The following is a 14061-nucleotide window of genomic DNA, read 5'->3' on the forward strand; positions in this document are numbered from 1 at the left end:
TTACTGTTCATTATGTATTAAAAATGAAATACTATTGGCTTATTGTTGACTGGCCATAAAAATACCAACAAATTTCTTTAAATTGCATATTTTTAACTTATTTGTACAAAAATATTTGTTCATAACACACATGGCATAACAGAAAATAAAATGCTCCTTATAATTACAAGTTTATAATAACAATAATACATTTTATTTATATAGCGCCTTTCCCCTGCTCAAGGCACTTCACAGAATTTAAGAAAGAACGTCAGGGTGTACAGTATATAGCATTGTACAAACCAGATATTTAAATAAAGAAGATTAAGACAGTAAATTCAGAGAAAAAAAGCCTTCAGACAACATAATTGGTGGTCTCGCACACACAGGTTACATGGAGATCTTGATAGAGAAGTAAACTGAGAGAAGGGTAATAAAGTCAAGTAGAGCTACAGATGAGTTTTGAGTTGTTTTTTAAAAGAATTCATGGAGTCAGCTGACCTGATTAATTTTGGTAGGTCATTCCAGAGTCTGGGCGCTATACAGCTGAAGGCCCTGTCACCCATGGAGTGTAGATTAGTGAGGGGCACAACAAGATTGCCAGAATCAGAGGATCTTAGTGGGCGGGCAGGCACATAGTGATGGAGAAGGTCACTGATGTTGTATGGTGTGAGGTTATTTAAGGCTTTGTAAGTTATTAGTAGGATTTTATATTCAATCCTGTAAGACACAGGGAGCCAGTGAAGACGTGGCAGAATGGCTGTGATGTGCTCGCTGCTGCTGGTTCGTGTCAGGACTCTTGTAGCCGAGTTTTGAATAAGCTGGAGCTGTGATGTAAGATTAGAAGGGGCATCTGCCAGTAGGGAATTACAATAATCGATGCGGGATGTGATAAAAACAGGAACAAGTTTCTCAGCATTAGAAAAGGAGAGGAAGGAGTGAACACAGGATATGTTACGGAGGTAAGAATGTAAGAAAGTTTCTTAATTTGATTTATGTGGGCGGAATAAGAAAGGGAGGAATCAAAAATGACACCAAGATTCTTTGCAATTGTCCAATTTTTTAACTTCATCTATACCTACAAGGCTTAATTAAAAAAAAAATAGTTTTCACCATTTGTCTAACAAAAAGTGTGGGGTGTGTGTTTTCTTTATATGTAATATATATACATATGCACACACACACTAGGGGGTTCCCCCCTGCTCACTTTGCTCGCCAGCCACTTCATGTCCCTGCCGCTCGTGTTGTCAAGAGGGGGGTTGAACACACCCCAAGGAGACGCAGTCGCTCCTCCGAAACCCCCTCTTAAGCGGTGATACAATGGGAAACATATATATTTTTTGTCTCCTCTTTGCTCGATCAGTGGCTTGCTCATGCTGCATGATCTGCATATATATATCTTGCACAATGAGTCAATTGATATTGGCAATTAAACACTGTTTAAATGTAAATATGTGCACTTCTAGGTTTCAATCATCAGTTGCGCTACAGCTTTTTTTGCTGTTGGTATCCATTTTAATTAATGGACAAAATGAAAAGGTCTCAATTCATTAATGATGCTTTTCTTGCCATTTGTCTAATTACACAGGATGATTTCTCAGATTCCCTTTTCTCAGTTTGTTACTAAACTTTCTTTAACGTAAAGTCCAATATTCCAATCTTCACTCACGCACTTGAAAAATAAGCCTTGACTTGCCACCTTTTGTTTAAGGTACAGGAAGTTCGCTGCCAAAAAAAACCAATCTGCTAGGCTCAACTACCGTACCAATTTACCTTAAAGCTCAGAAAAGCCTTAGCTGAAAAGATCATTTTTTGTGATCGGCTAATTTACAGATCATGGATAAGTTGTTCATAGTGAAAATTGGCTAATTTGTATCGGCGGCTGATCGATCAGAGCATCCCTACTTTCAGTTGTTAAATGCTTTGGTTTTCTGCTTTTTGCAGTTGCGGTAAATGAACAAAATTTGTATGTTTGAATAATGAATGCGATTATTTAAAATCAGTCAGGAGATTCAAAAAAGGCCATAGATTTTGAGATTTTATTTAATACATTATCACTTTCTGATTCTCTCTGTAATTTAATATAACCATCAGTTATGGGAAATATACCTTGATTTAATGAGCTTTATCTGCGATTCCACAGCCGGAGGACTTGTTTGTCTGTGATATTGAAGAACGCGATATCCACTGCCCACCGTCTTGTAAGAAACTCAAGAAGAGTCAATGTACACCTCTGTTCATGAATGCCTACACTTTAAGAGGTAAGTTTGCAAATATTTGAGATGCGTGGGGTCCTGGTCGTTACTCTACATTGACATTGTTAGATGCACAAAAAATGAAGCTTTAGCTCATAACCAGAGGCCATAGCGTGTAACTGCACAAATGCCTGTAATTTAGAATGTTAGACGAGTGTACATATTAGGTTTCTGTACCTTGTGATTTCTTTCCTTCTTTTCTTCCACCATGTAAAAGCAGTTGGCTGTGCAAAATAAAGAACAAATATAATGAAATCTGATTAACTTCCAAAAACTAAACTAGAGGGGTTCTTAAAGTCAGTCCTGTTTGCCCACTTTGGCATCACCAGCCAGATTCATAATCTGCGACAACCACTGATAACACTGATCTCATTTAATTAACTTGCATTTTTTTCCTTTTCTAAATGTAGAATAAAAGTACAGTTGTATGATTTTTACATTTATAAGACATTTAGAAATATTTCTGTTTTTGCTATAGATTTAAATGCTTAACTCTCTCTTTTGTTGATTTCATTCTATTTTGCTCTTTCTCTGTGCAGTTTGCTCCCTTCGTTGTACCTTAATAATGACAATTAAAAATGAGCAGAGCACACATGCTGCAAACAACATGGAATAATCAAAAGCTGCAACTATTTTAGTGTTAGACCCGCTAATTAGTAAATACTGGATTAATTAAACAATTGGAACACCTGGACAAGCATAATGAAATCAAGAAGAAAAAAAAATTTATTCCTGTATTACTGCATAGTACATTTTAATAAAAAATTATTTTTCCCAACTAATTTCTGTATTGTTCCCAGAACACAGAATCTGGGAAATAACAGTTCACTTAAGCCAAGGAGTCCAATTCAAAACCAAAGCTGATCGGAACAAAAACCTGTAGCCACAGGGGATCCCCAGGACTGACATTGAGAACCCCTGAAGGGTTTTCTTGTAAGAGAGACTTTAGGACACATTTTGTGAATTTTTTTTTTTTTTGGCACCTTTCATAATGGGTGTTTTATAACACAGTGACTTGCAGTGAAGAATAAAAACGTTCTATGTTGAACACCGTGCTGAAGCTGTCCAAGTACACGTATGGTACAAATGTATCCATATTTTTATACCAAGAGCCATAGTGTGAGAAAGTGATTGTGAGGCGATTACTCTTTAAAATCCATTGACTTGGCCACTCTTCTAGAAGGCTTATAATCATACATGCATGCATACATACATATGTTCTGAAATCCACTTAATCCAAATCAGGGCCATTTAGACCAGAGCCTACCTTAGACAGGGTGCCAGTCCATTGCAGAGAGCAACACATGTCGACACCAAGGGGCCAGTTTGGAGCATCCAATTTATGTGCGTCCGACACCTTTGAGAATGCACACAAGGTCCGTGGCAAAACATAAGGAAGAGTCTTATACATGTTTATAGAGTTCATATATAATTTACACCAGCTGGTGGAGTCCCACGTGCAGCATGGCAGACTGAAGAAATCTAATAGAAAGCTTCCTTTTAATCAGTTGGGTTAATTTACATCTAATGACTACAAAGCATTTCAGACGCACCAGTCGGCATACAGAAAAATGGTATGGTGTAGAAACACATCACTGCTATTAAATATTATGTAAAGTCCCAAAGTAGTTAATCTTTAAAAAGCATGGGTGATACCTGGTTAAAAGAAATGACCGTTTACATTTAACAAGTCTTTTTTGAGAACAAAATGCAAAGTGTTATATATAATCTCAATTTCTAATTTAAATGTACAAATCTTAAGATGTCCTAGTTAAACTTCTCTGATACAGATGGACAGAAATGTCAAAATGGCAGAGTTAATATAAAAAGATTCACAAATATTGCAGAGATAATCCTTTTTTATTATTTTTTGTATTTAAATATCATATGTTTTTAAGTAATTCTTTTGTAACAGTTTTCATCCGATATTTGGGGTAATTGTCTCTCTTAAAATTTTTTTGTCTCCCCCTTTTTTTTAACACCAGGAGCAGGTGCAGTTATCCATACCCATTCAAAGTCTGCCGTCCTGGCTACACTGCTTTTTCCAGGCAAGGAATTCCGCATCACTCATCAGGAGATGATCAAGGGAATTCAAAAAGGAAACTCTGGAGTTAACTTTAGGTATCATTGACTTGTCCTTTACATTAAAGTGAATGCATTTTACTTCAGTATTTCATTTTTAATCTGCCTTTGCAACTTGTTGACATTGCAGATTTTGGCGTACAATGAAAGAACGTAAGGCATGTGTTTATACAGAGAAAATTACTGCTATGTCATGGTAGTATGTATTTAGTGAATCCGTCTCTTCTGTGCTGATCGGTTTCATTCTGTAAGGGCCTTGTCACATTAGACAACTTTTCCAGTGATTACCCCCACCACCTACCTTGTAGCCTTCATTGACATAATTTTAGCAAGTTGGAGGCAGTTGATGGTGAACTTCCCATAAAGGGAGAATTGTATCTTATTGAAAAAAATGTATCTTCTCCATTTGGGCTTTAGTTGGGGAATGATTTGTGGGGAAAGTTTTATCCTAATTTAATGAACATTTTTATCATTTAATAATGGTAACTAGCTGTGTAAGCCAGTGTTCTACCATGTTTCCCCGAATATAAGACCGGGTCTTATATTAATTTGTGCTCCAAAATATGCACTCAGGCTTATTTTTAGGGGCTATCTTGTATTTATTCATTTACAGCAATATACGTGTATCCAAATACAGTCGGTCGTCTTCTTCTGGAATATCGTCAAAACTCTCCACATTCAAACTCTGAATTTTTTACTACTCCAGGCGCTTTTAGGATCCTCCAGGATCTACGTGTGCGCTTCGATGTTTAATGGTTCGATGTGGTGAAGCAAAATGCCGTCATACAAATGTATTCATGTTGCTTTGATATTCAAGCGTCGCGTATTCCCGATCGAATGACACGGCACAGAAGATGGTGAGACTTTTAAAACGTATCATCATTTTTTTTTTTTTTTGCACCCTCACAATACAATCAGAATGTACGGTAGCGGCTTATTTGAGCCACAGAGAATAAAATAAGGACATAATGAAAATGTCTATTTTGTGATTAAAGTGGAAATTTCAGCTTTAAACTCAAAATGTCCACTGTAACCTTGTAGTTTACTTTATCATTAAAGCAGACCGTCGTAAACGTCCTCTTAAAACCGACCCAGTTGTTAAATCGCTACGCACTTCTGGGGCTTCCTCCTGACCTGACAGCAGCATCGCCACACAGAACACATTACATTTATGATATTCCAGCTCTATGCACATTTACAATTCTTAGATTTATACTTGATATCACTTTCATGATGAAATGCATTAAAATATGTACGTATCTTACATTTTATAGATAAATTGTTAACTTTGTTTAAATAATGAATATTGTTAATAGTTACACATATATGGTGGCAGAGTGGTAGCGCTGCTGTCTCGCAGGGAGTCCCGTCCCTTGTGAACCTGCCTGGAGTTTGCATGTTTTCCTGGTGGGTTTCCACAGTGTGCATAGTTTTCCATCCAAAAACAGGTTTGGGGATTTGGTGAAGCTACAATGACGCCTGTTTGTGTGTGTGTGTGTGTGTGTGTGTGTGTGCGCGAGTGCGCACGCGCGCGCTTGTGTTCACCTTGTGATGAGCTGATGCCCTGTCCAGGAATTGTTTCTGTCTCACGCCCGATGCTTGCAAGAACGAGCGCATCCCCTAATTGATGGATGTAATCATTAAAGATCCTTTTCAGAGATATTGTGGCAAGGTGTCCTCGAAATTTAATGGATGTTTCGGGCACACGCGTCACATTGTGTGAAGTATAAGGCCTTAGGTGCCTTATTTTTCAGCTGACGATCTTGACTAGGGCTTACTTTTGGGTTAGGGCTTATATTATAGAGCAGCCTGAAAATCGTGCTAGGGCTTATTTTTGGATAGGTCTTATTTTTTGGGAAATACGGTAAAAACCCAGGCTCCTGGAAACTATTGAAATCGTCAGGAAAGAAAATTGAAATGCAGAATCGGCAGTTTTGTTTTGTGGATGTGCTCATCTCGCTTGTGTATTAGAGGCTAAGCGAGTTCGTCTTTCCTAGGCGGTTTCACTTTGGTGATAGTCGCTTTCTTTCAGCTTCATGCTGTAGCCTTGTCCTTCTTTCTTCTTCCAACTCGTTAACTTGGGGGGCTGCCTTGCCGGCTCTTTGAGCTTCATGATGTAGCCTCGCACTTTCGGGCCAGACAGACAGGCGCACAGTTGTTTATATACAGGTGCTGGTCATAAAATTAGAATATCATGACAAAGTTGATTTTATTTCAGTAATTCCATTCAAAAAGTGAAACTTGTATATTAGATTCATTCATTACACACAGACTGATGTATTTCAAATGTTTATTTCTTTTAATGTTGATGATTATAACTGTCATGATATTCTAATTTTATGACCAGCACCTGTATAAGATAACTATGTGAAGTCTAACACAGATTGAGTGATTAGCTTTTGTGTTATTCTGTTGATGGATTTGTATCCAGAGCACAGACCTCACTTCAAAACTGGACAAAGTATGTTCAGAGGTGCCCTGGACAAGTGAATATATTAAGAAATTGAACTGGAAATTTTGACCCTGTCATAACACTTTCCATATATACTGTGTATACATAAGGAAAATTTAAAAATCTGATCCGTCATTCTACACCCCCATTCTCACCATTGGTCATTGCCCTTGGCTGGTGACAAAAAGAATGACATTACTCTAGTCAAGCAACTCAAATGATGACCCCTTACAGAATTTCTGATCTCACAAGATTTGCAGTCTGAGTAGAACTGCTGCCTCTCTGCTTTGAGATCAGCTAGTTTGTGGTTTGGGCATGTAGTTAGGGTGCCCCTACACTCCTATCGCAGAGGATTTACAAGGCACGGCTCACTGGAAGAAGACCAGGGTCCTCCTGTATAAATGGTGCGTACGCACAAAAATGTTGCGTAAGCCCGTTTCCATGATCAAATCACGATGTATAAAACCTAAACTTGGCGTAAAGCCACGCACATTTTCACGCTAGCTAAAACCCTGGCGTACGCAAGTTCTCTGCTCGGTTTTGCAAACTGGCAGCACCCAGCGTCAAAGCAGTGCTACTGCTCCCGTGTGGTTTCCCATTCTTTTTTAGATGCACATCCCTGACGCGGCTTTATAAATACACTGAAATTAACCGCATATTGTTTTGTTAGTTTAAGGCATCTGATTGTAATTAACCTGTAACAATATAATGGTCCACGGAATGGGCAAACTATTCCAAATACCATAGCTGCCTTAGCGTTGTTACTCTCACTGCACCACTCGGAGCAGCTGATTGGAAAGAGAATTATCGGTATACAGCATCAAGCACACGGTGCCTCAGCCATATGCTATTTGAACTGCTCTCATACGCTTCAGAGCCTTTCCTATACAGGCCTCGTGGTTCAGAAACCGTTTCATTCCAAAAACTATAAATGCACTCAATCAGTCCAAGTGCTCCTTGTAGAATGCTTTGTACTTATTAGTACAATCACCTCACTGTAAACTTGCGATACAGTTATAATATTGCACAACATGCGCCACTTAATAAAGCATGTGTTTACATATGATGACGATATCATTTTTAAGATGAAATGCAGCAAAATTTGTTTATTACATTATACAGATAAAATGTTAACATCATTTAAATAATCTATATTGTTAATAATTAAACATGTGAGGACACGCAGCTCCAGCTAGTTCAGGGATTGTTCCTGCCTCGTGCTGTATTCTTGCTGGTGCTGGCATGACACTGGAAGGATAGATGGATAGAATAATTAAACATGTACTACGAAGATATTTCAATGTTCCTTAACAGTTTTGAAGAATCGCCGTTCTCAGCTTACAGATGGCTTAACATCTATTATAGAGCTGATTGTGTGGTAATTTGGTACTTGGGGGGGAAAAGAAAAGGAAGGACAGTAATTGGGGGTTAGTACGTTTGAAAGAGACAGTACTGCTGCAATCAATTATTTCATCGAAGGTCGCGCACAGCGCAGCAAGCATCTTGCGGGAGGCAGGAACAATCACTGCGCCACCGTGTTCCCATGTTTAATAACATGCTTTAACTCCTATCACCATGAAAATTATATCAAGTATACATCTCAGTATTTTTATTATTCAGATAGCTGTAATATCACGAATGTAATGGATTCTGTGTCCAATCGGAGGAAAAGAGCCCGTTTGAGAAGCACGTAGTGCTTCACACACACACACTCAGCACATATAAAGCAAAGCATTTAACGCGCTACTTTAGTTACGATGGGATTTGAGAAAGAAGTAAACGATTTTAAAGATGAAGTTTTATGATCTACTTTAATCACGTAGTTTATTTTGTCTTTAAAGTGGAAATTTTGAGATTAAAGTTGACATTTTGAGCTTTTTTCTCAATGTGTCCCTATTTTTTTTTTTTTTTGGTCTCTGTACCCTAATAAGCTTTCATATGACACTGACGGTGGGCTGTGATTTGGCTTTTCACAGCGACTTTGATATCTGACAACTTTTTATTTATTTCGGGCACTGTGCAACTTTGTGAATTTGAGTTTTCGAGTTTCTCCGACACTCTGTTTCACTCGATCAACTTCCTTTTGTTGTTTATACCACTGTTTAAACCAACAAATAGTACGTTTTTTCTTTTCTTTGCCTCCACTTGGTATTTGCTGTAATTTTTCTATTTTGCCCCGTGCTTTTGCCATTGCCTTTTTTCACAGAACACTGAGATTAAGGGCTATTTTTATTGATTTGCATATTCAAAGAGGAGTAATTCTGGGAGGAGATGGGGAGTGGCAGCAGGCGCGTGGACGTGTGTTACTTTTCATGCTGACCGGGATTTATGGAGTGGAAGAATGTGGAAGCTCGCGAACACGCAGATTTATGCATCTGGATTTTCTTGTGCGTACGCACATTTACGCTTTTGTCCTTACGCCATGTTTTAGTGTGAATTCTATGCACAATGTTATGCATGAGGCCCCAGGACATGTTGGAGGAATTCTGTCTGTCTAACTGGCCTGGGGCTGACCCTCAGGATCCTTTTACTAGGGGTAAGGTGGACTTGTCAGTTGTGTAATAACTAAAATGAAAATTGATTGTATTCTGCATTTTAAAGGTTGTTTGTACTTGCACGGTAACATTTTCTTACTTTAACCCCTTCACCGCCCTCTGCCGGATATATCCGGCACCGCTGTTTTAATGCTAACGCCATACTGCCGGAATTATCCGGCACATTTGCCTGTGGTTATATGAATGCCTGGCAAGTAGTATAACTGACGGTTTGGCGTGGGTATTATTACTACGTTGTATTTCGACAAGTCTGTGGTTGTTTTGGCCGGTCATGTGACGTGATTCGCATGTAACAGCTGTGAATATGGCGAAACGTAAACTGACTTCAAGTGAGGCTTTGCAGGCGATTTTGGACAGTTCTGATCATGATTGTAGCAGTTCTGAAGAAGATTTTAGTGACAGTGATGAGCAGCAACGTGCGCTGCATGATATTGTGAATGAAGACGCATCGGATGACGGCGCTGAGTGGGTGTATCCCCAGCATCTCAGCTGGGCTGCTGCCCGAGGTGAACTACCTTTTCTGCATTCGTTTGAGGGAACGTGTGGCTTTATTGTTGATGTAAACAATTACACTGCTGAGCAGTTTTATGAGCTGTTTGTGTCACCTGATTTGATTAGACATTTTGTTCATCAGACAAATCTGTATGCAGCACAGTTTATTGAGAAAAATCCCAATTTACCTCCACATTCCCGTGTTCATGCTTGGTTTGACACTGATGAAAACGAAATGAAAAAATTCATTGGGATTTTGATGTTGACGGGAATAATCAGAAAACCAGATATTGAGATGTACTGGTCTACAGATCCTATGTATGCAACACATATTTTTGCAGCTGTCATGACACGTAACCGATTCTCTTTGCTGCTGAAATTCTTTCATTTGAATGACAACAGAAACGAGCCAGATAAGAAAGATCCAAACCGCGACCGCTTGTTCAAGCTACGTCCTTTGATTGATCATTTATTTGAAGCATTTCAGTTGCCCTACATGCCAGGACCGTCAGTTGCAGTTGAAAGTTTATTGTTGTGGAAGGGCCGCTTACAGTTTCGACAGTATCTACCATTGAAAAGGGCACGGTTTGGTATCAAGATGTTTTGCTTAGCTGAGAATTCAGGTTACATTTATAGATTTCGTGTATACACTGGCAACTTGCACAACATTTAGTGGTCAATACTGCTTGAATAAATGTAAAAAATGTAAAAAAGTAAAAAAACAAAAATTGTTCAGATTTCGCCTGGCTTGGGGAATATTTAGGGAGTTGGCGGTTAAAGGGTTAATAAGCTCTTAAAATAACTGGATACTGCTTTTTGAAACCATCCCTGCCCCACTTTTTTTTTTTTTTTGCTCAGATATGACGACACTCTAATTGTACCAATCGTTGAGAACACGCCAGAGGAAAAGGACTTGAAAGATCGAATGGCCAGAGCCATGGAAGAGTACCCGGACAGTTGTGCTGTTTTGGTTCGACGGCATGGTGTTTATGTTTGGGGAGAATCCTGGGAGAAAGCCAAAACTATGTGAGTATGGAGTGGGGGGATTTTGTGCATACCTCTTTTTTTATTTTCATATAGGGTCTGTTTTTAATAATAACAAATTGTTATTCATCTTCCCAAGAAGGAAAGTATATGTTTACACTCTTTGCTTGATATTTGAAAGTTAGCATGTGGTTTGATATGATGGCTTAATTGGCGATACTGAAATTGACTGAGTGTATGCATGTGTTTGTGTGTGCATGCATGTGTATGCGAAATAAATGTACTTTGTAATGATTTACCCATTCAGAACCGTCCAGGAATGGTGCTTACATTGTGCCCAGTAGTATCAATGCCTTGCAATCCTGACCTGGATAAGCTGGTTAGAAGGTGTTGGGTCTTTCAGTGTTGAGTTTTGAGCCTAGTTTATTAGATGAGTTTTTTTCAAAGAATTTTAAACGAATACCATTGTATGCTGTTGATATGATGTCTAAGTGTATGCTTGTCTACATTCTGCCTTTCAGCATTCATTTTTAAGGACTGGATTTGGAATTTTTTTTTTCTTTTTTTAAATAATTCCAAATTAAAGTCTGAACCCCATTTTAAAGAAAAATTACCAACATGACATAGGTATTTGGAAGTTAGTGATACCCCAAACACTTGGAAGAAAAGTCATGTAGTCTATGAATATAGGAGAATTCAATCTGCACAATCCATTTCAGGTTTGTGGAGGGTTCTGAGAAGTGGGGTGCAAGGAGGGAGCCAACCATGGGCATGGTGCAAGTCTATTAAAGAGCATACTTAAACTCTTGACAGTTTTAATCTCTCAGTCCTCCAATAACAACACCTCTTAAATTGTTGCATATGCAAACCATTGTGTGGCACTGTAGCATTATGGAGGACCGCTCCCACCCCTCTCATGGTTTTTGTGTTTCACTTCCGTCTTGCCAAAGGTTCTGTAGCATTTGTGCCAGTTCTGCCATGTCCTGCAACAGCTTCTGCCCCTTGGCTGTCTGAACTCTGAACCTTATGCTACTCGTAGATTACATACAGTGCATCCGGAAAGTATTCACAGCGCATCACTTTTTCCACATTTTGTTATGTTACAGCCTTATTCCAAAATGGATTAAATTCATTTTTTTCCTCAGAATTCTACACACAACACCCCATAATGACAACATGAAAAAAGTTTACTTGAGGTTTTTGCAAATTTATTAAAAGTAAAAAAATTGAGAAAGCACATGTCCATAAGTATTCACAACCTTTGCCATGAAACGCAAAATTGAGCTCAGGTGCATCCTTTTTCTCCTGATCATCATTGAGATGTTTCTGCAGCTTAATTGAAGTCCACCTGTGGTAAATTCAGTTGACTGGACATGATTTGGAAAGGCACACACCTGTCTATAGAAGGTGCCACAGTTGACAGTTCATGTCAGAGCACAGACCAAGCATGAAGTCAAAGGAATTGTCTGTAGACCTCAGAGACAGGATTGTCTCGAGGCACAAATCTGGGGAAGGTTACAGAAAAATTTCTGCTGCTTTGAAGGTCCCAATGAGCACAGTGGCCTCCATCATCCGTAAGTGGAAGAAGTTCGAAACTATCAGGACTCTTCCTAGAGCTGGCTGGCCTTCTAAACTGAGCAATCGGGGGAGAAGGGCCTTAGTCAGGGAGGTGACCATGAACCTGATGGTCACTGTGTCAGAGGTCCTCTGTGGAGAGAGGAGAACCTTCCAGAAGGACAACCATCTCTGCAGCAATCCACCAATCAGGCCTGTATGGTAGAGTGGCCAGACGGAAGCCACTCCTTAGTAAAAGGCACATGGCAGCCTGCCTGTAGTTTGCCAAAAGGCATCTTGAGGACTCTCAGACCATGAGAAAGAAAATTCTCTGGTCTGATGAGACAAAGATTGAACTCTTTGGTGTGAATGCCAGGCATCACATTTGGGGGAAACCTGGCACCATCCCTACAGTGAAGCATGGTGGTGGTAGCATCATACTGTGGGGATGTTTTTCAGCGGCAGGAACTGGGAGACTAGTCCGGATAAAGGGAAAGATGACTACAGCAATGTACACCTGCTCCAGAGCGCTCTTGACCTCAGACTGGGGCGACGGTTCATCTTTTAGCAGGACAACGACCGTAAGCACACAGCCAAGATATCAAAGGAGTGGCTTCAGGACAACTCTGTGAATGTCCTTGAGTGGCCCAGCCAGAGCCCAGACTTGAATCCGATTGAACATCTCTGGAGAGATCTTAAAATGGCTGTGCACCAACACTTCCCATCCAACCTGATGGAGCTTGAGAGGTGCTGCAAAGAGGAATGGGCAAAACTGGCCAAGGATAGGTGTGCCAAGCTTGTGGCATCATATTCAAAAAGACTTGAGGCTGTAATTGCAGCCAAAGGTGCATTGACTAAGTATTGAGCAAAGGCTGTGAATACTTATGTACATGGGATTTCTAAGTTTTTTTATTTTTAATAAATCTGCAAAAACCTCAAGTAAACTTTTTTCACTTTGCCATTATGGGGTGTTGTGTGTAGAATTCTGAGGAAAAAAATTAATTTAATCCATTTTGGAATAAGGCTGTAACATAACAAAATGTGGAAAAAGTGATGCGCTGTGAATACTTTCCAGATGCACTGCATATATGCATTACATTTGTTACACTTGTTAGTACTGTTGTTTATTAGTTACTAGCCGGCCCCCGCGGCTCTGCCCATGTAGTAGTGAAACAGGACTGTGAGGAGGGCCCTGCCCAGCTCCCCATTCCTGACATCACGCTTCCCCCTCCCCTCGGCCCGCAGCCTCTGTCTCGGATTAGCATAAATATATCACTCCTACAAGCGAACTATGACTCTTAGCGTGATGAGAGAAGTCGCAAAATCATCCAGAAGGTTCAAGCAAATTCTAGAAAAAAAAGATTGAACGATCTCATTCGCTAGCTCAGCGGATGTAAGGTTTGCTCCGAGGCTGGCACATGAGTGAGGAGGACTCTGCCCCCTCCCCTCAGCCCACTGTTTCTCTCTCGAATTCGTGCAAATACATCAGTACCGCAAGCAAATTATTATTATGTAAATTAATCAACTGAAAAGTTCAAGCAAATTATAGAAAAAAACCCGATCTAAAACTTTTAAGTATTTCTCTTGTGAAAAGTGGACAGACAGACGTTGAATTTTATATATTGTGAAAAAACCGCTCTAAGTCCGTTAAGCAGTTCTCTCGTTCATTAGCTAAGTGGCGGTAAAATACACACCTCGAGGTTGGCAC

General features: G+C 39.6%; 1 protein-coding gene across 2 annotated transcripts in view; it reads left to right on the forward strand.

Moving 5' to 3' along the window:
* Nucleotides 1-14061, forward strand: part of apip (APAF1 interacting protein) — a 56759-nt gene that overhangs the window by 31628 nt on the left and 11070 nt on the right. For both annotated transcript variants that reach the window (XM_028793489.2, XM_028793488.2), the window contains exons 5-7: nt 2123-2240; nt 4220-4355; nt 10674-10841. In XM_028793489.2, the coding sequence (XP_028649322.1) occupies nt 2123-2240; nt 4220-4355; nt 10674-10841 (422 nt within the window). The remainder of the gene's footprint in view (nt 1-2122; nt 2241-4219; nt 4356-10673; nt 10842-14061) is intronic.

This window comes from Erpetoichthys calabaricus, chromosome 2 (genome assembly GCF_900747795.2).
Source record: "Erpetoichthys calabaricus chromosome 2, fErpCal1.3, whole genome shotgun sequence".
In the NCBI taxonomy this organism is placed as follows: domain Eukaryota; kingdom Metazoa; phylum Chordata; class Cladistia; order Polypteriformes; family Polypteridae; genus Erpetoichthys; species Erpetoichthys calabaricus.